Source organism: Artibeus jamaicensis, unplaced genomic scaffold (assembly GCF_021234435.1).
Source record: "Artibeus jamaicensis isolate MK-2021 breed Jamaican fruit bat unplaced genomic scaffold, CSHL_Jam_final scaffold_916, whole genome shotgun sequence".
In the NCBI taxonomy this organism is placed as follows: domain Eukaryota; kingdom Metazoa; phylum Chordata; class Mammalia; order Chiroptera; family Phyllostomidae; genus Artibeus; species Artibeus jamaicensis.
In genome coordinates, this window is record NW_026522059.1 from 5737978 (window position 1) to 5763065 (window position 25088).

At 48.1% G+C, this 25088-nt stretch overlaps 1 protein-coding gene across 1 annotated transcript; it reads left to right on the forward strand.

Annotated features, from left to right (window-relative positions):
- Positions 1 to 2939: 2939 nt before the first annotated feature.
- On the forward strand, positions 2940 to 24992 carry HHLA1 (HERV-H LTR-associating 1). Its single transcript, XM_053660936.1, has 16 exons — positions 2940 to 3018; positions 4015 to 4074; positions 7003 to 7046; positions 7803 to 7899; positions 8379 to 8462; positions 8556 to 8639; positions 10094 to 10177; positions 11745 to 11801; positions 11904 to 11996; positions 12555 to 12794; positions 16165 to 16395; positions 18234 to 18302; positions 18613 to 18687; positions 20570 to 20726; positions 23106 to 23188; positions 24916 to 24992. Exons 1-16 carry the CDS (start codon positions 2940 to 2942, stop codon positions 24957 to 24959), a joined length of 1581 nt encoding a protein of 526 aa, XP_053516911.1. The 3' UTR covers positions 24960 to 24992.
- Positions 24993 to 25088: the final 96 nt, after the last annotated feature.

Genomic DNA, 25088 nt, shown 5'->3' on the forward strand with positions numbered 1-25088 from the left:
CCATTCAGCACCTAGCAGGGGTGTTCTTCTCCAGTGGACTCGATCCTGTTTCACTGCCCCCAGGTCTGGGTAGGATTATTATTCCATTTCTGCCCCCACCGGAGGATTTAAGGCAGAGTGATCAAGCCTTTCCCACCCCCACCCCCTGTATCTTTCACTAAGAACTCATATAAACCCCTCCGCTCAGCCCAGACTTAGCCGTTAATCCTTCTGGCTGCTTAAACCCTTTGAAGTCTTTATCCTGCTCAGGAGACAGGTAAGTCAAATGCTGTTGATATTTTAAAACCCTCTGGCTTCCTCTCCTCCCCGAAGCGTGGAGCCAGCAAAGAGCGCACCTGCCGTTGCTCCCGAGCTTTGGGCCCCTGGACGCTGACAGAGGAGGAATCTGGGCATTTCTGTCACCCAGGATCTACATGGATGGAGGCTAAGACCTAACTCATCTGAGCCTTAGTTTCCTCACACTGTAAAGTAAGGAAAACCGCCAGTAAATAGGATTGTTTCGAGGACCAGTGGGTGACCACAGGGAAAATTCCTGGCACATCAGACAGTCCACAAATACTAGACTCTTCACCTCTTTTTCTGCACTAACTATTATTGAAAAGCCAGGGCCTCCCCTCTCTGTGTTGTCCCTCAAGCTTGGGAGCCCACCGCCTGGGGTGAGGTCTGTCTGAGGGCCTTGGGCAAGGGGTTGGGTACCCCTGAGCCCCGGGGTTCTTCTCAGGAAGAGGGAGCCGATGGTGGTGACGAAGGCTGCTGAATGAATGGACCATCCTGAGCACGCGTAGCTCTCCCTGCAGCTGGTCCACACGAAATGGGACATCAGGGCGAGCGCTCGCCTCTCCACTGGGCACTGTAATTGTTCTGTGTCTGCTCAGGCACCTTTCCTTGGGCTGCCAAGTGCAGTGAGAAAGGCAGGCCTGCTCAGCTGGCTGCACTAACTGTGGCTGGTGATCCTTGTTAACTGGAAGCGACACGATGTTTAATGAAGGCTGCAGAGGCTTCGCTCTCACCAGTCACGTTCCAGCCCCAGGGCTGTTGCCAGTGTAACAGGGACGTGCTGTGAATTCATTTCACAAGACTCTTGGGCAGATTCTTGGCTCGTCGGTCACGACAGCGCTGTGTGCGCAGCCCTTCTTCCAGGAGTGTGACCGGACTTGTAGCTCCTTCTGTCCACCAAAGTGCTTTGCAATAATCGATTGTTTGTTTTCAACATCAGACCCATCTGTGGCTGTGCTGGATGGTGTTTCAACGGGCAGGGGAACAGAGTACTGCGTGGCAGAAAAGGACACAGACTTTGGTGTCTGAGGGGCCACAGTTCAAATCCCTGTTGTCCCCTCAGGAGCCGTGTGACCATAAGCAGGGGGACTCGACCTCTGGTCCTGGGCCCCTCTCTTGTGAAATCAGAATGTCCAAGTCTCTCTCTACAAGATGACTGAGAAAGTAAAATGAGAAAGATGAATTTTTCATTTTTTTCCTATAGTTATTTTAAATATTTATTTTAATAAAGGCGAGTTGAAAGTTCTGAGCATTCTGTGTGGTAGCAGTTTAACATAATTCTGATAAAAAGCACACAAAATAGAAGTATCTGGAGCTTACCAAACCCACAAAATGGCAGCACTGCACGTGGACACGAGATGGATTTTTTCAAAGGAAGGAAATAACAGACGAGGTCTAAAAACGAAGGCACACTGCTGCGGAGTCCCCTCTGCACTCTCAGGTTCAGGGCCAAGGGCCCTGCCAGTTCAACTGCCAAGAGACAGGTTTACAAGACAAAAGCATTTCAAATGCTTGCTCCCTTGGAAGGCCCGGCTCTGGGCAGGGTGGCACCCAGAAGAGACATCACTTACAACCCACCAATAATTAGAAAGCAATTTAAATGTTTACTGGGATCTTTCAATGAAATTCCAAAGGTGAGTCCGTCTCAAATGGGCAGCACAACTTCTTCGAACCTAATTGGCCATGACCTTTTCCTCAATGCCACTTTCTCTCGACTTCTCTCCCTTCCCCCATATACCTTCCAGATCTATTTCATTCTTTTCCCAGGGCAAATTCCTGCCTGTGCAGCCTGTCTGTCAAACGGGAATTACGTTAACAATGACACAGAGAGATTCTGTGGTTCTTAAGTGATAATATGCGCCAGACAGCATTCTGTGTGGTGTCTGGCACTCAGAGAGCACTCAGTAAATTGTCACCATTAGTCTCATTAGTCTCAGCTCTGCAGCTTTGACTGTCACGCTGATTCTGCACAGCACATGCCCAGGAGATTTGCTGGGACACAGCGCTGCCGAGAAGGAAGTGCGAACGCTCACAGACACTCGTGTTATTAATTTTTTCCCATTTATAAGCAGCTGCAATGTGCTGTTCGGAGGGTGTTTCCCATCTAACCAGCCAGAGAAACCGTGGAAGAGACACCGATTCTCCCTGAGTAGGCAGGCGCACCTCCCTCATGTGCCCAGATCTGCCAGTATGCGGGGCCACCCCAGTAATTCTGGCATGGGCCCTAAATAAAAGGGGGTGTGTCACTCCCTGCCAGAGCACTGAAGAGGGGATACGTGGTCTACCACCTCTCTCCCTTCCGCTGCGTGATAAATCAGCGACTAAGGAGGCTGCACGGACCAGACAAAGGACCACACACGAGACAGGGGAGGCTCCCTTAGTCAGGGTCCCTGAGTGACCGCATGGAGCAGAGTTTCCCACCAGGATGCAGCGACTGTGGACTACAGACAAGAAATCAACTTTTGCTGTTGAATTAAGCCAGTGAGACGGTGGGGTTAACTCATTACTCTTGCATAACCCAACCTATCCTAGTGATACAGAGCCTTTTCAGAACAGATTGCTAATGACTCCCCGTGCAGTGTTCTCAAGAATATTCTGTAATCTACCCTGTTTCTTCAAGCTGCTTGCTTGCTTGTTTCCAGGTGGTCTAGACCATCACAAACATGCCAGGCTTCCCAGTACACGGTGCTCCGGTGAGGCTGTGCGTGGGCCTCGCATGTGTCCTGTCCCTTTGGAACACAGGTGGGTCCTGTCAAAGTTCGAGAAGTGTCTTCTTTATAAATGCTGGTAGCAGCCAACACTTCAAGCCAGAATCCTAAATGAGCTTGATCGAAATGGCATTTATGCAACAGAATCATCTTCACCTCCACTGTTACCATTCCTGTCCAAACCATCATCTTCGCTTCCCTGCTTCTCGTCTTGTTTCTCCATAATCCGTCCTCCACTCACCAGCTTGCCTGTTCTTTTCATAAATCTCAGTAGGTCACCTTCCAAGTGCCCCCCTCATTTCTACCCTCTCCCCAAATTACCCAGTAGCTTCCTACTTCTTTTTGGATAGTGTCCTCAGCCCTTTACATGATCGAGGTGACCCTGCCCACCTCGCCATGGCCACTTCCTACAGCCCCCACCTCCTTGTTCTGTGTGTTCTGTCACTCTCAGCCTCTCACACTTCCTTCAAGTCACACTCAGGCCCATCTCAAACCCCAGGCACATGCTAGCTGTACGCTGAGTAACCCCTCAGCCAGTTAACCTACTCAATTACTGTTCAACCCACAGACCTCAGCTGAACATCACCTCCCGGGGAAAGCTTTCAGATCGCTGAGGTTAGATCAGGGTCCCTGTTATATGCCCACAAAGTGCCCTTCAAAGTATCTAACCTTATTTGCAGTAGAATCCCGAGTCTTCGTTTTCTCGATGTCTGCCTTCCCAAGCAAAATATGAGCTCCGTGAGGATGGAGTCCACATCCGTGTCTCGCCGTGCTGCCTTGGTGTCTAACACACACAGCGCCTGCTCAAGTCCAGCTGCTGAATTACATTATCAGTCACTAGTACATTACAGGTGGCCGATATATATCGGACTGAATGATTGGATGAATGAACAAACTGTGTGTGTGATTTTCGGCAAGTCGCTTCACCATTCCATAATTTTCTCTCTTTAGCATGAGTATTTTGGATTAGTTCTCTCTGAGGTCATGTCTGGGTTATAACTGTTCTGATGAAAACTTCCTTTTATTTTAGTGACTGCTATTAAAGAAGAAGCCAAGAAGGAAAACGTGATGACCTTCTTACCTACAACAGGTAAATGGGCAGGTGCTCCTTCCTCACTCACACTGTCTTGGGTGAACTCCCTGGCTTCTCTGAGCCTCACTTCCTTTACCTGTGAAGGAGGATTATATCTATATCTCAAGCTCTCACAGCCGTAGTTACCATTTCTATGGGTTGGTCATTGCTTTAGGGTTCATGGAAGTCCTGGATTTTCATGATCTTATTAAATCCACAAAGACCTTGACATTCTATTGGCAATGGAAGAGTTCATAACGGGAGGTATTGTTATATGCCATCACCACCTTTGTAACAATCTTGTCTTTCTTTGCCTTTTCCTTCCCCCCCTTTTTTGATTGGTCGGGAATGGGCGGGCAGCAAGGTGGCCAACGCATTCCGATGTGAAGGACACTGAGGAGTCAGGGGCGGGGCTTCTGCTCCTAGCTTTTCGCTAAACATGCAGGGTCATTTTTTTGCATGCTTTTGCTTTGGGGACATGAGATGGGAATTACTCTGTATTTTAAATTTTTATTTTTTTTTAATTTGTACATTTATGTGGTTCACAATGCAACTGGTACAAAGTGTATGAAGTTAAAATGGCTCCCAGCCCACCCTTTCCCTGCCCCATAGGATACCAGTTATACTGATTTCTTGTGCCCAAAGAGAGTAATTTTCAATAAATATTTTCTCCTCTTTAAATGCTAACAACAATTCTGCTCTACAGGTAAGCAAAGGATGAAAGGCAATGCAAACACTAAGCACAAATAAGTATGGAAAGTGCCAATACCTTCTATTTCAAAGATACTACAATGATGGTCTTTTTACCCCAAAAGAGAACAGTTTTAGGTGCTCTGTCTGAAAATTTATTTAAATATGCTTCTGTATGACATCCTGTTCAGAAATCCCTGCTTCAGGGCTGTTTAATTCACACTTCAAATTTTGTTATTAAAATCCACCCACGGATTTGTAATTATAAAAACGGAGTGGTGGAAATAATTTTTTTTTCAGGAAAAAAGTGGTGTTTAAGAAAAGCTCCCAGTGAAGAAGACAGCACAGGGCCCCGTCATCTAGCTCGATGGGCTCAGCCACACTGCAGGCCCAGCAGCCTCTAGCCTCCCAGTAGCTGGGGATCCTGAACCCAGACGACCTTAGTCCCTCACCTGCACGGAGGACTCTGCCTCCTGGCCAGGGCACTAGCAAGGGTGCTCAGTGCCCCCCCCAGAGACCTCAGTGTGGTTGCTTTAGCCTGGACTGTGCAGGCGGAGTGCCACTCAGAGCCCCTGAGAGGGGAGAGTGACCACTCCCACCCCAGGGCACAGCTTGTTTGCAGCGTTGGCCCCGTTGCTTGTCCATAAATGCGTGTCTCAGACTCCCTCCTGTTGTAGCACAGCCAGCATCCCCCACAGTCATACTGCAGAGGAGGGGATCCATGGCCCCCACCTACCTCTAACCCGAAGCTCCGATATTTAACCCAAAAGCCTGGTAACCTGTGAAAGCCCAAACTCATTGGGCTTGACTCTCAACAGGGTGCTTGAAGAGCAGGGCATGACCTAAATGTCCACTCACCGCTGAATGGATACAGGAAGCGTGGTATTTACACACCGTGGGATATTATCCAGCCATTCAGCCCTAACAAGACCACTCTGCCACGCACAACAACGTGGGTGGTCCCGGAGGACATTATGCTAAGTGAAATAATGCAGACACGGGGCGGCAAATACTGCGTGATGTCACATATGTGGGATCTAAAATAGACTCACAGAAGCAGAAAGAAGAAAGGGGACTGCCTGGGGCTTGGGGAGGGGAAGCAGGCCACTGGCCAGATGTGGGAATTAGGAACACCCCTTCCCTGTTCTGGGCCTCGATTCCCTCACCCTGCAGAGGGACCATTGGAGAAGGTGGCTTGTCAGGATGCTGTAAGTTGTGTGAGGCTGTGCTTCCATGATGCTGTTTTATTCACAAGAACTTGTATTTCAGCGGGGAATAAAGAAGTTAAGAAGGAGAAAGCTGGCGCTTTCCTGGGTGCAACAGGTAACTGGCAGCCTTAAACCCTGATGGTGACACTATAACTAGGGAAAACATTTTTTAGCCTCTCTGGGCCTTGGCTTTTCCATCTATAGAATGGGTATAAGGCACTTTCCCCATGGGAATGCAACATGAAAAATAATCTTTGCAATTATAATAGTAACAAATGCTGTAGGAGTAAACAGCCTCTCATCCAAACAGTGAGTCTTTCAGGTCTCGGCTTTCCGTCCTTCCATGGGGGCCTTTGACCAGGTGGGGTGTCCCAATAGAGGCGCTCACAGCCTCCCGTGCCTCCCTGTGCGACGCTCCTCACATGCAGGTCCTCAGGACTCTGCTTTCTCCTTCCCGAGCCACAGACAGGAAGCCCTTGGAGGAGGAGACCTGGTCCTTTCCCTTGACCTCTGTACACCCAGAACCTAGGACTCTACTTGGCTCTTGGTGGGTGTTTGTTGAATGAATGAAGAATGGCAGAATGCCTTTAGCATATCGGAATTTTTTTTGACATTTTATTCTTCAACACCATGAACTTTGCCGAGTGGGCAAGTGGCCTGATATTTCAGAAAGGCCGGTGCTCTGTAGCTCTAGAAACTGGGTCCTGACCCCTTCATTACCCCTCAGTTGTGCAAATTTAGGCACGTTGTTTTTCCTCTCTGAGCCTTGGTCTCCTAATTTACTAAAGGGGCGGGGTGCATTAGCCCCCTGGATTGGAGTCACCTGGCCTATTTGTGAAGCTGTACATTTCAAGGCCACATGCAGCCCAGGGAGACTGGAATCTCGAGCAGGGACTTGGACTCTGCTTTTTCACATGGTCCTCCATGATTCCCATGGTCGCTGGCCTGTGGACTGCACAGTAGAGGTCTCCCAGGCTTCTCCAGTGACACGGGGCTTGAGGAATGGGGGGTGCTTCCATTTCTCTCCTGAAGCCTTTTCTCTTCCCAGAGTCTGGTCTTAGAGGAGAGGGGAGGCAGGAAAGGGTGGGCGGTGTTGCTTTCTGGATACCAGGTGAGTTCCCGCCCCCACCCAGGGCTCCATGGGAATTCCCCCACTTCTCTGGACCTGACTCCACCCCCACAGAGAGACAATGGCATCTCTCCAACCTTTGCATTGCTTTAGCCACGTGCTTATGTGAACATTAAGTAAAAGCTGTTGTTGCCAAAGCTTCAGGGAAGAGCTGGGAGAAAGCGGATTTTAACCCAGAAGCCTCTCTCTACCTACCTGCATGCTACCAATGAGTGATCGATTGACTGATCAACTGGTTTTAGTCCTGACATCTGGGTCACATCCCAGACGTATTAAACATGAATCTCTGGGGATGGAACCCAAACATCGGATTTGTGGTATGAAAAAATATATATCTTTCCGGGGACGCCAGTGCCCAGCAACGTCTGAGCACCTCTGTCAAACAAGTGATGATTTCCAAATCCAGAGTTTGGGCCATTCCCTTGGACTTCTCCGTATACGTGTAGAAGCATGTCTGCACGTCCCCCCAATCTCTACTCTCTCCTGTGCAGGGATAATGTATTCCCCCAAATAAGCGTTCCTGCACTGCACCCAGACTCCCCCTCGCTACTCTGACTTGTCACAGTGTACTCTGCTGGCTGTCCCCTGCTGAGGACACAAACTGCCTTTCTTCTTCACACTCCTGGTGCCCAGCATGAAGGACAACAGGGTGGAGGGTGGGGAGTTCAGAAAATGTCAAAAGCGGAGGCACATCTATCTACCCGGACGTTGGAAACCAGGCCCTTTCTCTTCCAGAGCTGCCTGCGAGGTCGGTCGATCTGTCGGCACTCAACCTGACGCAGGTGGTGAACGGGATGCTGAGCAGAGCTTTGAAAGGTAACCTTTTCTTCAAAGCGCAGTCCGGGCCCAGTCGGGTCTCGGTCCTGTGACCTGGGTCAGACACGCCAGGCCTCCGGACCCCAGCATCTCCGTGATCAGAGGGGAGACTGTGCTGTCTGCCTGACTCATGAGCGGAGTGAAGACGCCCGAAGAAGTGGGCTGGCCAGCACTTTGAGAGCGAGCTGCACTCCAAGTGAGGCGCAGGCACTGGCATTTCTGATCAGAGCTACCTTGAGAGGGAGCTGCAGGAGCCTCCGGGTGGAGGGGCCAGGGAGCCTAGCCAAGGCACGTGTGTTTCTGCACTTTTTATTTGCTTGTATTTGGTTTTATTATTTTTGGTTTTTGTCATTTTTTGGTAGTTATTTTATTATGTGTTCATTGTACCATTCATTTCTCTTACCTGTTTACAAATTTCCTATTTACTTGTTCTTGTGAGCAGGCATTTGTCTGTTTCCTTACTTCAATATCATTGGCAGATAGCAAGAAATTCTTCTCCCTGCTGAGCATCACTTCCTACAGCTCCTTCGCCTTCCACAAGGTTTCCGTGGCCATTTACAACAGTAAGTGCCTCTGGGCGACCACGGCGGGGGGCGGTGGGTGGGCGGGCACAGGCTGTGTGCCAGGACTGCTGTGTGGGCTGCTTCTCTCCCCAGTTTCCCACCTGAAGACGGTGGACCCGGCCAAGTTCCCCACGCGGCACTGCTACTGCGTGAACAATCGGACCAATGACCTGTCAGGTGGGAGGGACGGCCCACGAACTGCTCTCCTGATGTTGCTTGTGCTCTTCTAGAGAAGTTTGAGCTAATTTTTTCTTCTTAGAGTATGATACAGAAATGAAGAAACATCTATTATGCTTAAATAGATGCTTATGTCCCAGAAAGTTCTTTTCTTGTTTTCTTCCCCCAGAGAAATATTTATGCCTGCACAGAGCAGCAAGAACATAATGTTCATGCAGCATTATTTTAATAGCAAAATCTGAGAACGCACTAAGTATCTGTCCTTAGGAAAATGGTCCAATAGTCTATAGTATAAACCTCTGGAGACAATACAAGTGAATGGGGGTGGCCAGGTTTGGCCTCCATATGGAAAAATTGCCATGACACTCTTAATTAGAAAAAGGAAGTTACAAAATAATATGCAGAATATAATGTCACCGATGAAAAAACCGGTGGATGTCCACATACATATGCAGACACCAGGCAGGCAGGCAATTACCTCTGAGAAGAAGGTGGGAGTGCGTGCTCTGGAGTGGAAAAGTACTGAGTAAGGGGGTCTTGTATTATCTGATTTTTTAAATGAGTTATTCACATATTAGTTTTCTAATTGAAAGTTGAAAGTATTACATGGTCCTTATATTTAGACAACCCTTAAAAATAGGACTGAAAACTACTCTCTTGCCACTAATTCCTTCATTCCACGATTCTTTATTGAGCTCAGACACTCTTCTGGGGGATTGGGTGCCACACTGAGCAAAGAGGGCACCCCCTGCTCCCACGGAACTTAGGTTCTGTAGCAGGGACAGAAAGTAAAGGACTAATGTGCAAACACACCGTACGTTGGCTGACAGTGTGGCTGTGGGGACAATAAAGCGGGGACATGGTGAGCAGGGACGTGGTAGTGGGAGGGCTGCTGTGTGTGGTCAGGGAAGTCTTTTCTAATGAGGTGACAATTCAGGGGTGACCTGTGGGAAGTGGGGAGACAGCCCTGTGACACCCGGGGACAGGCAAAAGCCCAGGCAGCAGAGTGAGCACTGGCAAGGCCATGTGCTGCAGCAGGAGACGGTCACGGAAACGAGCTAGGAACTAACGGGTGAGACAGGAAGGGCATTGCAGGCCACGCAGAGGTGGGTAGGATGACCGGGGTGAGGGCACATGTCGGAAAAGCCACTAGGCAACGATGGGCCTTACACAGCTCTATGGGGTTGGCAGAGAGGGGTCTGGGGGAGAGGGCAATGGAGGGGAGAAGGGATTAAAGTGGGGGATCCCAAAGGGTTCTGCCTGCCTGAAAATACAACTTTTTAAAAAAAAATAGTGGTATTTCTGTCTATGATTGTTAATATTCCTCAAATCACTGAACCGAATACAACTTGTAAAACTACTCTGAACTATCCAAATGCAATCACCTCTCCCATCAAGTCTCTGAAGTTGAAACCAAGTCTCAGAGACGGAAACCGCCTCAATCTGTCTTACAGATTTCACGGCCCTACTGGTGGACTTCATTGGAAACTCGACCAGCTACCTGACAGAGATTTTTAAGTCCACCTCCATCCTCTCAGGTGCGTCTGTCTTGAAAGTGCTTGGCAAATATGAATCTAGCATCCGTCACGGAGGGTATCAAAGCCAGTGGAATAGCCCAACCCTGCCACAGGCCAGGCTGCCAGGAACATCAGTGTGGCCAGTTTCAACCACCAGTATCCACAGGTTCCATCTTCCCATCAGAGCTGTTCCTGGTGTGCAAACCAGAGGGGTCAAAGCTGGGGGAAACTGAGTCAGCCTCAAGAAGTCAGCTTCTGTGGGTCAGCTGTGCTCCCACGTTAAAGATGAGAAAACTGAGGTTCAGAGAGGTCGGCTGTTTTGGTCAAGGTTGTTCGGAATTCAGCTTTAGATCTATATGGAGCCTAAGCCCATGTCTGACGTACAACTGAGAGACGTTCCTCATTATAAGGTGACCTCAAATAACCTGTAGGCAATTGACAATCCCCCAGGGACCCACTTTGCAAAGCACAGCTCTATTTAACAGCCCAACACTCGGTTTCACCAGAAGGATAGTTTTCTCTGCAGTGGAGAAACTCCTGTTTTATAGAGGGAGACAGAAAGAGAAATAATGATAATAGGTATCATTTGGTACCAGGGAGTCTTCCAAGGGCTTGCCATGTATTCCCTCTTTGGGTCCTCACTACGCCCTTGCCAGGGCGCTGCCACAGTGACCTCCATTTCATCCTCACTTGACGACTGAGGAAACTGTGGCACAGAGACGTTGGGGAACCTGCCCAAGATCATTCTGCCAAGACAGAACTCTAACCCAGGTGATCTGGGTCTGAAGTTCATGCTCTTGGTCACTACGTAATTCATATAATAATAGCAGCAACTTAGCAACAACAATAATTATTGACTCTTCCCTGAGCTTTTCTATTTGTCCTGCATCAAACACGGAGCTTCACACACATCTCATTGGATCATCACAGCCTTCTGACAAGGGACATGGGACTGTATGTCCATGTGGATCCCAAAGGGGAAAGCAGTTAGGAACTCAGATGCTTCCAGACTTTTGAAGGTCTAGTAGGTGTCTGCACCCTCCCTGACCTCTGGCAGCATCCAGAACAGCATGCCACCATCAGACACCTGGACTCACTCAGCAGAAGGACTGACCCTTTGCACTGCATGGGATAGAGACTACAATCAATCACATCTGTCAAGTCAGCTTTGGCCACCAAATGAGTTTTGGTACCAAAATGACACAAAGCCTTCCACCTTACAGAGATTTGGGAATTTGGAAATTGCAAATCAGGGACTTCAGGACTAAAGTGTTCACCATTTTAAAGATGGGTAAACCGAGTCCTAGAGAAGTCAATAGTTCACTCTTGCTCATGTAGCTGGGAGGTGGCAGACCGATGTTGTAAGTGAGGAAGCTGATCCCAGAATCTGTGCCCTTAGCCATGACATTACACTGCAGCCCACCCCCCAGAGCACCCAGACGATCAAGGCTGACTTCCAAGTAAAAAGTTAGCCTTACTTCCCTACAGCATCCTGAGCTAGGGATTTCCAGCTTAATTTTCATTTCGACCAAAGACTTCACAGCTGCAGACCCTGTGGTAAGTCTGGCTGTGCGCTCTTGTCTTACAGTGAGTCAGACCAATGAATCTGACTGCATCTTCATCTGCGTGATGACAGGAAAGTCAGGTGAGTGCCCGGCCAGTCTTTGACAAGCTCTCTGGGCTCAGAGTTAAACATGTCCACTATCTGACCTGCCCAGGACTGAACCTGCGGGCGGGGTTTTTGCAGGAAGGAACCTTTCTGACTTCTGGGAGGTGGCAGAGGAGTCTCCGGTTGTTAACTACACATTCACCGGCAGCCTGTCTGGTGTCCTGGGTGAGTGCGAAGCTCCCGAACTCCTGCTCTAGAGTCTCCAGGCCAGGGTCCCTCCGAGCAAACCGAAGGCTGGATGCTGCCCACAAGTATTTTGTTTAAAATCAGAGGATTCTGCTATTTAAAAAATGTTTGAATAGATATATCTTTTTTTGCAAAAGATCTGGCAACCCTGGGTCCTCTCCTTACCCACAGCAACAAGCAACTGGTGTTGAGTAGCTGCTGCCCCCATTGAATCCCCCTAGTAGGAGGGACACCTTTGTCCTGTTTTTTTGTCCTGTAGTCCTCTCTGCTCCCTATCGCCTTGTACTTTTTTCCTGACAACTCTGCATTCTGTTCACTGTGCTTCCACGTGGCTTTTTCAGAGACTGATATTTTGGATTGATATGTCACTTCAGGAGAAACCCTCTTTTTGGTGACAAATGGTGCTGGTCCAAGTAAGGCTTGAGCCTCTGTGTTCTAAATATTTTCTGTGTGAGGGATGAGCTTCCAATGACGCAACACTTCCTTACGTCCCAAGTGACGAGTGCTTTCAGGCTGTCATTGATTGTCTCCTCGAACGTGCAGCTACCAGGGGCACAGCCATGGCTTCCAACCACACACCCACAAGCCAGCAAACGCTACCATGGACAAGCCCTCCACACATAGCCCGGAGCACCAGCGGGTCTGCTCTGAGAACCTCTCCCAGGACAGAGACGACACATCCTTCACAGGGAGAGCAGACTGTGAACATGGACAGCCTGCCCGAACCTCTCACCAAGGCCATGGCCATGCTGGGCAGCATCTCTTCCACCCTCCCAGGCTTGGGTAAGAGGCTTTCTCACCCTTTCATCTCCTGTCCCATTTCGCCCTCCTGTTCCCTCTAAACTCACCTAAATAAGTGAAATCCTCCCCTTTTCCCTCTTTACCAACCTCTTTCTTCTTCAGTCTCCCTTAAATAAGACATCAACACGAACCAGTATGGTTCAATAGGACAAGCCGAGCCAAGTGTCATTGACATATGTCCTCCTGACAGTCATTTGTATAATTTTTTCAATATTGAAATAGTTTTACGCTCACAAGAAGTTGCAAGTATAGTAAACAGAGTTCCCTAGGGCCCTTCACCCAGCATCTCCCAATGAAAATATCTTCCATACTTGAACTATATTGTAGTAGAAAAAAAGGTATTTGTATTTCAGCAAAGCATTTAGCAACATCTCTCCTGACGTTCACACGAAATGGTGAAATGCACTCAACAGTTCACGGCGGGGGTAGGTCAGTTTGTAGCTGGCTGGATAATGGTGCCAAGAATATGTGCACAACGATGCCAGTGTGAAAAGCTACCACTCGTGGTGGGCCAGGAGGTTCCTCCTTCCCTACCATCCTGAGGGCACGTTCAGTGGTGCTGTTCTAAAGAAGCAAAAGGTGTGCTTACTGACTTGAAAATAAGACACAACTAGGCTAGCTCTTTCAGTAAGAGTCAGGACTGTCTCAACGAGCCCCAGCCATGGACCAGAATCATCAGAATTCATTCATTCATTCATTCATTCACTCACTTATCAAGACATGTATTTAATATCAGACACCAGGCTGTTAACGACACAACTCTGTCCATGTCCCCTTTTCTTCCTGAGCTCAGAGACCAGGGAAAGAGACATAGGCAAGTAAACAGGTAGTTATAATCCTGCCTACACAGAGTTTATTGTCCTGGAGAGCCCAGAGAGGGGGCTTCCCTGTGAGGTAAGAATTGATAAGAGTTAGGAAGCAGGCCTAGAAGAAGACATATGCAGTAAAATCTCAGATATTTCTTGTAGCAATATTTTTTCTGATATATCTTCTGGGGCAAGGGAAACAAGAAAAAATAAACAAATGGGACCACATCAAACTATACAGTTTTTGCACGGCAAAGGAAACCATCAACAAAATGAAAAGACAACCCACTGAATGGGAGAACATATTCGCTGATACATCTGATAAAAGGCTAATATCCAAAGAATTTATAAAACACAACATCAAAAAACAAAACAAAACAAAGCAGACAATCCAATTAAAAATAAACAAAGAACTTGAACAGCTACTTCTCCAAAGAGGACAATACAGATGGCCGATATATGGGAAGATGCTCAACATCACTAATCATCAGATAATTGCCAATTAAAACCACAATGAGATACCACCTCACACCTGTGAGAATGGCCACCACTAATAAATCAGCAAACAACAAGTGCTGGCGAGGACATGGGCAAAGGGGAACCCTTCTGCTCTATTGGTGGGAATGCAGACTGGTGCAGCCACTGTGGAAAACAGTATAAAGATATCTCACAAAATTAAAAATAGAACTGCCTCATGACCAGCAACTCCACTTCTGAGAATTTATTAAAAGAAACCTGAAACACTAAATCAAAATAGCAAAAGCACCCCTATGTTCACCGCAGCATTATTTACAATCGTTAGGATCTGGAAGCAGCCCCAGTGCCCCTCAGTGGATGAGTGGGCAAAAAGCTGTGGTGCATTCACACAATGGAATACTACACAGCTATAAAAAGAAACCTTTTGCAGAGGTGTGGATGGATCTGGAGAGTATTATTATGCTGGGTGGGGTGGGCCAGTCAGAGGCAGGCAGACAGGTGCCGTGTGATTCTGCTTTTATGTGGAACCTAATCAACAGAATAAACTAACACAACAGAGACAGACTCATAGTTACAGAAAACAGACTGACAGCTGACAGTTGTTAAAGGGGAGCGGGGAGAGAGGCTGGGTGAAAAAGGTGAAGGGATTAAGCAAAAAATAAAAATAAAACATAAAGTCCTCATAGACACAGACTAGCACGGTGATTACCAGGGGAAAGGGGGGTTCAGGGAGGTAGGAGAGAGTAAAGGGGGCATAAATAGTGACGAAAGGAGACTTGACTTGGGGTGGTCAATATAGAACTGTACACCTGAAACCTATGTAATCTTATTGACTAATGTAACCTAAATTCAATAACAAATTAAAACACACGCACGCACTTATTACATTAAAATCCCCTAAATCTCATGAAATGCAACTACACAACTAGACAATAACATGACAGGCACTTACTGGTCCAGACAACACAACAGGCAGCCATTACAGCCAGAAGCTGCTTCCGAGCGAGGCACCGTGGAGAGAAGCAGCTACTCTCGCGAGAGGGAGCTTGCTGGCCAGGTACTATCTCGAGGGGCAGCTACTCTCGCGAGGGGCAGCTACTCTCGCGAGAGGCAACTACTGGGGCTGGACTAGTAAGGGGTAAAATACAATAAAGTTTCCAATGGGGGAAAAAAGAAGAGGCAGCAGGGACCCAATAATGGGGAAAAGGATCGAACTTCATTATGTAGAAATGTCCTTAGTACAACAGCCAGCATCCAGACACACACGATTAGAAAGGTTTACGGTATGACAAAGACGTGATTGCTAAACGGCAAGAGAAATGACAGAAGTGCTGGTTTTATGTAAAAAAAAAAAACAAAAAAACAAAAAACTTTAATGAAAGTATAAAAGAATATGTAAATCAATGAAACAATACACCATTTTCTGGAAAAGATATCCGAATATTTCGAAGATGGCAACTGTTCTCAACTTAACTTAGAGGTTTAAAACTTCCAAGGGGATTGGATTTGCAAAATTCGAAAAAATGAATTTTAATTCCTACCATGGGAATGAAGAAGGGAGACTCTAGCTGTGCTTTAAAAGACCAGTGAAGGAAGATTTATTTCTCTTAATAACGGTCCTGCAATACTGCAGGGTATTATTATTATCATCTCCATTTCAGTGAAAAAACTAGAAAGAGTTCAGTAACTTGTGCCAAAGTTTACAGCATGGAAGAAGCAGGAGCAGAATTCACCCCTCCAGGTCCCTCACCTCAAACCCCATAACCTTTCCACTGCGCCACTCGGTTAGAAATCACGCTGCAAAAGCCCACTTTTCTCAAAACACACCCCCCAGCTGATTGCTTAGGTGTCCCAAGGATTTGGAGATTTTTTTTAAGTTGGTAGTTAGGAAAATAACGTTTACTTTGGTCCCTTTATTCCAGTTCTTGGTGGCATTTAAGTCCCTAGATTGTCTATATTAAACATGCACATTGCACTGACCCTGTGGTTATATTTTGGTGTCTTATCAATTTTATATCTGAATCAAAGTAGTGAAGCATATAAATGCCCCATTACTGTCGCTTGTGCAGCTACCAGGAAGGTGACAGCCAACAGGCAGGCCTGGGCTTCCAGCCCGCCTGTGCCCTGGGCTCAGACCACCCGTGAGGAAGCACCTGGAGGGCCTCCCTGGGAACCGCTTCCCTCTGGACCAGCGCCGCCTGCAGAGGCCCAGCAGAGTGCACAGACCGGGACCTTAGGGAGCCTTCCTGAGCCTCCTGCTAGGACACAGGGCAGCCCGTCCCAGGCCAGCCCAACCTCAGGTAAGAGAGGATGCTCTCTCTCAAGTCCCCCACTTCTAAACTAAATTTAGCATCTGTTTTTAAAACCCTTTCTAACTTTTTAAAATATAATATGCATGCAGAAATGTAATAAAGCATGTTAGCAACACAATTAAAAATCACAGCACAAATGCTCTCTTCTCCTTTTCTTTACCCCATCTCTTCCCTCCCATCTTTGAGGAAAGGGAGGGAGGGAGGGAGGGAGGAAGGAAAACCCCCTCCTCACAGCACTTTCTCACCCCACCTCTTTTATGCACCCTCTTGCCAGTTTTTTCTCCCCTTCCCCTTTTCACTGTCCACTAAGCAAGAGACCACAGGAAGCTGGCATTGCTCACCTCAGACAATTCAACTGCTTTTCTGGCATAGTATTACTATACATTAAAGTTATTCTATTATGACATATACATCATGTACGTGTAGTATAATGCAGCACATACATCGATTACATACGTAAATATAATTAAAGTAATAGTATGTAATATGTAATATGGGGAAGGGTTGGGCTCTTAAAGGCACTTAAAAATTATCTAGTGTGATTCCAACTCTAATATGTATATGTACTTATGTGTGTGCATGTGTGTGTAATAAAAATACAGAGAAAACAGGACACAAAACCAAATAAGACTGAAAAGAAATTCACAACATATTAACCTGGACTCCATCTGGAAAGTAGATAAGACTTACTTTTCTTCACTCCAAAGCTGGGAATTTTCCACATTTTCTAAGCCTATAATTATACAAAAATGTTTCTTTATTTTAAAAATCACTTCCTCTGATCCTACAGCCAGAGGGCCTCCTGCCACACTCCTCCCCAGTCAATGGACAGTACCAGTTACCATCCTTGGGCTGTCAATGTCCCTGAACTTGACCTCCCTCCCCTGTGGGCAATGCTCTCCTCAAGGGCCTGTGTTCTTCATCTCCAGTTCCCCTGAAACACAGCAGGCTCTATTTAAGAGTTTTTGAATTTCTTAAGAAACGGAGGGGAAGGAGCAGATGAATTTTAATGGGCATAAACACAAAGCCTGAGCTTTACACTAATAAAGTCGATTACACAAACAGACCTGGAAAAACAAACGTGATGGCCTTCATCGGTGAATGACACAAGTGCATGGGGACAAGGAAGGATTAACATGCTTGGGCCCGGCCAGCTGGGCGGCAGCAGCCAGCACAGCCCACGAGCGCTGGTCTTTATTTCCGACACAGCTGTGTCGAAGGCCTCACTTGACTATGGCTCTGTGTCCTGATGAAGTTCTCTCCATCTCTCTGAGTCCTGGTTTTGTCATCTTAGAAATGGAGGAGGTTCTTCTTCAGGTGCCACTTCCCCATAAGGAGGCTGCTTGGCTGGTTTTGCCAAAGGCCAGAATCTTGACAGCAGGGGTCATATCCTGTGGCCATTAAACCAGGACTTTGTGATCGAAAGGATGAGCCCTTGCTCTGCCATGAAGAGGACAGGCCACCTACAGGGTGGGGATGGAGTGCGTGTGTACCCAAGACTCAGGTGAATGAAAAGCGTGTCACCTTCCCTTTGCCCGGGAGCACCTGTGCTGGGACCCTGCTTGGGCAGCACCGGGACACACCGGGCAGTGCCCGGCATTAGTGGGTCTCCTGTGGCACCAGTGCACCGGGTTGCAGTTACTGCTGGGACTTGCCTCTGCTGTGGGTCCGGTTTCTTACTCAATTCTGCATCCTCAGTGCCCTGCCTGGAACCTGGCTCGATAACCAACGTGGGATGCACAGGGCAGGACTGGTGGCCTGAGGCCTCTGCTCCCAATCAAGCACCCTGTGAAATGCAGGCTTACCTCTGTCTCCTCTCCTTCCAGGAACGTTCACCCCTGGCACACAGACTTCCAGTCCGACCAAGGCCCCGGCCCCCAGGTACCCAGAGACAGGTAAGAACATGCGCTGGAAAGAGCAACGCAACACCATAAGCAGGAACAGCTTTGGGGCAGGGGCGCAGTGGCATGGGGTGCCAGAAGGCAGACTAAGCTGGTGATTGTACTTCACTGGTTCTAGCAGGAGAAGTAAGCCTTGCTGTTACATTGCTCTCTGATCTTGGATAAATCACTTCCTCTCTCTTGGCCACAATTTTTCTTTGGTTGCAAGAATGCTTTACTCTTAAGGTGCTATGATTCTCTGTTTGCGTGTATAACCTAAGACCATTTCATTGGGATTTTCTGAGGTCATTCTTGCTCATTGCAGGTGATTTCCTGTGGCCATTTACCCCTGGAGAAGAGCCAGCCCTGGTCCTTGGACTCCACCAAGTTCAAGTTTCAAGTACGTACCAGCACCCTGTCACTCCAGTTGCTTTTGTTTGTTTTGGACGAGATTGCACAGTATAATAAAAAATAGGTTTGTTTGATCAACTCTGAGTCCGGCTGCTGGGACTCAAATCCTAGGTCTCCCGTGTACTGGTGAGGTGGCCCCCAGCACCCAGCTTCCAGAATCCAGTGCCATCGGCTGGCTGTAGAGCGAGAATGCCAATTGCATGGGCACTAAAAGTGTCCTTTTTCCCCACAGGATTCTTTCTGAAAGGAGATAACGTGGGTGGAAGTGATTCGGAACTAAAGAGCTCCGTATAATTTAATTCAGTCAGCCTGTATTAAGTGAACACCTATTGAGAACGTGTTGTGTGCCTCGCGGATGGAAGTGGTTTTTCTCATGAGCGTGGTGTTAGCAGAGGACAGGGGAAGGAGGGTGCTGAATGACTCCAAATCCCAACGCCCATTTTCTGGGTTCGTTTTTTTTTCTGTTTTAAAGGACACCCTGCCTTCCCCATCCTTGCACGTGTTTCTGAAATTCTAGAGGAAACACCTTCCCAAGCCTGGACCTGGGTCATTGGAGGCTCAGGGCGCCCCATTTCTGTGGTCTGGGCAGCATTTTCCCAGCTTTTGGATGCCTCAACTCTCCTCCCTCCTGTTTCCATAAGGGAGAAACTGATACGAAGTGAGGTCTTCATAGCGGGATGGGCCCTCAGGCCCCTCCCAGGCCTGGATGCCTTTCTATCCTGCTTTCCCCAATGTCCCCCAACCGTCCAGTCCATGTGTCAACGGCATTATTAAATCGCTGGAGCCTGCACACAGCCTCCCTTTTCACATCACCGCAGATCTGCCTCCACCCACTCTCAGCCGCAGTAGAGGGCCTTGTAGACACAAAGACACGATTATGCAACCGTAGGAAGTGATAGCCCTTCCTTCCCCCAGGGATTCTAAAGAAACCCAGCCGCGGTGCAGATGGCAGAGGTCGTCAGACTGGCTTTGAGAAAACGAGTTTTCTGTATCCATGTCTTTGTTGTCGTGTGCCGTTGAGTCGGCTCTGACTCCTGGCAAACCCGTGAATCAGCGATGTCCACACGTCCTGCCCTCAAAGCCTGCTCCACTCCTGCAGACGCTCGCTGATGGCTTCTGTCCTGGAGTCGGGCCACCTCCTGTTTGGCTATCCTCTTTTCCAGCTGCCTTCGATTTTCCCAGCATTACCGTCTTTTCCAAAGAACCCTGCCTTCCTAACCCCAACCCTAACCCCACCTGTATCTATATGAGTATGTCTTTATTTGAATCTGCATCTATATATGTATATTTACTTACAGCTCCATCCATCCTAATGGGAAATATAAATATAAAATAAGGAGTTCTGGCATCTTTCAGTAAATGTTCTGCCCATTCACAAACACAGTATGCCACAACATTTTTAGCATTCACTCATTCTTCCACTCAACAAATATTTATTGGGCTCCGACTGTGTGCCCGGCACTGAGTTATGCCTATTTTTATGTTTTCTGTGCAATGATTCTTCAAGATAGATAATGTGATCTTCATTAAGCAATTTGAGTGAGTCCTACTTATTAAAAGTGACTCGGTTTTGAGCCCAGCTCTATCTAAACCCAAAGCCCATTCAGTGTTTGAGGTCCTTGTTCATATTTACTCCTCAGGGAAACCGTCTCTGATTTCCTCCAGGAGCCGGATCCCCACGTGTCCTCCCACCCGTCTCTCAGACCTGCAGCTTTACCGGGCAGCAGCAAAGCAACGCCATGTTCACCTGCCTGTCTCAGAGCCACCTGAGATCAGGGGCAAGGCTCTATTCACTTAGCACAGTACCAATCAAACGGAAGATGGCTCTTACAGTTGTGTTGATTTGAGGGGTCTAGGATTATGTCTTCTAGGGTGTCCTCGGCAGCTCCTCAGAGAGGGGGCCGTGACAGCTGTCCCTGTCGCCCTGGCCATCCAGAAGCTCAACCCTTGCCTGATGGAGCTGTGCCGATTTTTCCAGCAATGCCTCTGCATGAGCCAGAGGAGGGACCCCAGGATGCAGGCCATGAGGTAAGCCGGGCCCCAAGTTGCTTTCCTGGTATTTACATGCCTCCTGTTCTACACGGCTTCTCTGTAGGCCAGAGGTGGCAGGCCTTAACTAATCCACAGACAGGTGACAGGGGTCCCTCAGGGAACAGACTCTCGGCCGATTTCTTCACTAGACCGTCACCTTCTGGAGAGCCAGATGGAGCCTCATTCACTTCTGGGTCCCCAGAACCAACTTCAGAGCCTGACACAGTAAGTGTAGTGGAGTCACTGTGTCCTATCTGGTGGAATGGCAACAGAGGACTTTGAGTGGCTCTTCAACCCAAGTGCCCTGAGCCTGGTGCGACTGGCTGGAAGGTGACAATCAGAGGGCGTGTCCATCTACATGGCAGCTCTTTCATGACCCCCTAGCAGTCATTTTCAGGCCACATGAGAAGGTTGATAAGAAGGAAATGAGAGGGTGGACCTCGTCTTCTGTTAAGGAGGTTGGGCCTGGGCACTCACCTGCTCTGGAGTTGCTGGCACGCTAGTCTGTCTTCCGGATCCTTACTCACGTCACACATCCTTATTCTTGGCTGTAAACTCAGAACCGAACAACCTGGATCGAGAGTCCCGCCCCAGGGTGTGAGGCCAGTCTCAGATCTTCAATGTTATTGTCAAAGTCTACCCATTCTATCCTTCAGCTTTTCCAGTCTCCATTCACCACTGGCTCTGAGCCTCAAGTTCGGGTTTGCAGCCTTTCTCCACCTCCTTTGTGGCCCAGGACTTGGGTCTGTTAATGACGGTGGCTGTTTCCTCCACCCAAAGAGGGAAATAAGCAAGATCCATAGACCCAAGGGTGTTAGCAACAAGGTGGAGGCATCCCGTTCACGTAGAAGGGTAGCGGCATTCTTGCCTACATTGCCAGATTGTTGTGAGGGTGAGTTAAAAGGAAATCATCTAGTCATCGTTCCTGCACGGTGCCTGGGGGGCTGCGCTCAGTGGTTGCTAATTGAAGATACACTTGTGGTTGTTGGCGTCCTGCTCCTTTATCCACTCTCACAGCTGAGTTTGAACCCCACCTCCAGCATCCTAGACATGTAGTAGCCAAATACCCAGTGGCCATGTCAGCGGTTGACCATGCTTGATATGTCAAAGTTCTGAGATGTCCTGTCGACAGTCCCAGGTCACGCACTCACCACAAAACTAGCCCCGGTGACGGTCACCATTCCACTTGACTCTCAGATCCACTCTGCATTTCCTCTAGTCTGCTCCTCAAGGTGGTGGAGTGGCAGGCATGCCGACTGGTGCATTTCATGTTTCCCAGGAAACCTTTGCAGCCCGCCCCTGTGAGTTCATTCAGTGGAAGATACTGGCAGGAGATGGGAGCACAGTAGAGAGGCCAAGGATTTTCTCTTCCCTTACTTCTCTGTTAAGCAATATTGCCGTTTCTGTTTTTTCTAACCTTTTTAGAGTCCTTCTAACCCCTTTATAACTAATTCCTAGTGTTAAATTCCCTCTCTAGAACCACTGGGGCTCTGTTTTTTCTAGCTGGGTCTTACTGCCTAGTTACAGAACGGGAGCGTGCTCTGGCGTGGAGCAGCTTCCCTGGGTTAAAATCCAGCTTGCCCCCTTGAAAGCAACGCGTCCTTGGGCAAATCCACTTTTCTCTGAGCCTCAGTTTTAAACTGAGGGTGATAGACGTGGGAAATCTTTACCCCTAACTTGCTTGAGTAGTTAGTTGCTCCCCAGAGTGTGCTAGAATCACAGCATGATGCAAATGGAAGAGAAATTGGGGAAGGTTGGGCTCACCCTCCTCATATTTCAGGGGAAGTGAATTCCGAGTCCGCAGTGAGTGGGCCACGTGGCCAGCCCTATAAACCCTTCCTCCTGTTGATGTAATTGGTGCCCTTTCCCCGTGGCCCTTGGAAGTGGTTGTGTGGGCACCAGCCAAGAGCAGGGTATTATTTTGCAGAGTATTTTGCTGCACCTTTAACCGTCATACCCTGTACACTCACTCCATCTCACATACACACAGACAAATGGACATCATCTTGTACTGAGCACCTATCACAAGCTCTGTTCAGGAATTTTGCAAAAGTCATCTCATTTAATCCTCCAAAGTGTAGGTTCTGTTATCGCCTTTCCTTTAGAGATGAAATAGCTGAGGTCCAGAGAATCAAGAAATCAGTCCAAAGTCATGCATCCTTGTGAGCAGTGATGCGAGGATGAAAAATAAGCCCTTCTGACTCTAAAGTGTACTCTTTTTCCTGCTCATTCTGCACCTCCCCTCCCACACCCTGTAAAGATGGGGGGGTGGTCTTTGCTGCAAGCAATTGTCCAATATGACTTTTTAAAATTCTGCTTGTCTTCCAGCAGCCACAGAAAGTAGTGGTGGCTCTCTACTCTGATTTAACGTTTCAGGTTCTGTCTTGAGTCCTACGCCTGGTTCCTGAAGAACGCCACATTCATCTGTCAGAGGGCAGAAAGGGTGCCCTACTCTCACAGTGAGTATGCAGAGTGGCTATGTTGTGACTTGGCAAGAAAATGCATCTCTGGAAAGGTTCTAGAACTCCGAGCAGTTTTTCCGCCTGAGTCAGGGTCCAATACTCGTCTAGTCATCATGATCTAGACAAAAAGAGCCTAGGGTATTACAGAGTCCCCTTCACCTAACAGTTTGATGTTTGCAACAAGGTATTTAAAAAACAAAAGTGGGAGTCGGCCAGAGCAAGCACTGTCATTTTCTGTGTGTGACTTGATCCTTCCTGAGTCTCACGTAAGCTAGAAACACAAATAAGCAACAAAGAGTCACATGGAAGACAAGTCCACAGAGGCCTCCAACTCCTGACCAAAGCTGGTACGGACAAGTAGTTCAAGCTACAGAGGCAGCGTGAGTTGCTGGAAGCAGGTGTGTGGTCCCTCTCCACTCATCCCCATGGCATCAAAGCCCATGTGCTCTTGGAGATGCCCGGCATTAGCTTGTTTTTCTCCCCCTCCTCCAGACACAGGGGCTGACATAGTCTATCAAGGCCTAAAACCAACATGTGGCCATTTCATTGTGCCATCCACCCAGCCTGTCTGGTCAAGGGACTCTGCTCTTCTAAAAACCATGCTACCGTATTAAGCTCTGAAGAATGACCCCTCAGTGTGACCCAGGTGTAAGCCAGGCGCACGCTCACAGGGCCCAGACCTGGCCATGTTTCACCCAGACAGAGAGCTCAGCTACCCTGTGGCCCTTAAGGAACAACGAATGTGCACCACGACAACACTTCTTAGAGGCTCTTCTTATACTTTTGCAGGCCGTGATTTCTTACCTCCCACAGCTGCCACTTCAAAGCCTTTGTTTCCCAACTTACCACCCATAACTCTCCTAAAATCGAGCTTCCTGGCCCCTCCTTGGTGCCCAGATGCATCCTTGGTTTATTTTCATTTCCTTTTGCCTCATAGTTTCTTTCCTCTGAAACACATTCCCTTATTTCATTTAAAAAATATTTTAATTAATTGACTAGAGAGAGAGGGAGGGACAGAAACACCAACTTGTTCCAATAATTTACACATTCATTGGTTGATTCTTGCATGTGTTCTGACCAGGGATTGAACCCGCAACCTTGGCATATGGGGAGGACAATTGAAGCAACTGAGCTGCTACCCAGCCAGGGACTCGTTCCCTAATTTCTCATGCAAATCTACCCTCCCACTGCTCCTGTCTTCTCTTCCTATCATCATCCTTTTTTCTTTCCTTGCAACACAGAAGCCAAGCCTTGGGAGTGGGGCCCAGGAAGCTCAGCAGTCAGAGAGCTCCCTTTACCTGGTGTAGGTAGAAGGACAGAGAAATCTTGCCAACGACTCATGACTCAGTAGCTCTTCTTTTGTTCTTATCACGTTAAAATCACCACACAAACAACACAGTACATTTATTGAACGACACTGTAATGAGTTTAGATTAGTTTTATGCAAACCGGGGAGAGGAGGTAGATAGAACTGGGTGTTAGAAAACGTCACTGAACAGAGCATGGAGAAATGAAGGCTGCTTTCGACTTGACTCTGCTGCTACCCGGCGAGGGGGATCCTGCACCGGTTCCTTCTCACGTCCCAGTGGAGGGAACAGGGTCTGGGGCGCTCCCTGTCTGAGGCACTGCACATGCCTGCCCCCCGGAAGAGCCTGGTGCGGTCAGAACTAATGCTTTGGTGGCATTTCCTTCTCGGTGCTTGAGCTCCCTCTTCTTTTTTTCAGCCTTAAAACAAAGATGCCTTGAGAATATCTGCAAGTCTGTGTGAGGCCTTGATAAATCCATGGGACCTAACAATAAATTGGGCAACATCTCTTCACCTGGCCGCAGCTCAAGTTGGCTGCACTTGCAGAATCCACCAAGCTTCAGCTAGATCATCAGCTAATTGAAAGCAGTT

Excerpts from the sequence above, each read along its gene's own strand:
- HHLA1 (XM_053660936.1), top strand. The coding sequence starts at position 2,940 with ATGCCAGGCTTCCCAGTACACGGTGCTCCGGTGAGGCTGTGCGTGGGC. Across the intron at positions 7,047-7,802 it reads GGCAGGAAAGGGTGGGCGGT|GCCCTTTCTCTTCCAGAGCT; the intron begins GTTGCTTTCTGG and ends GTTGGAAACCAG. Across the intron at positions 8,463-8,555 it reads TTCCGTGGCCATTTACAACA|TTTCCCACCTGAAGACGGTG; the intron begins GTAAGTGCCTCT and ends TTCTCTCCCCAG.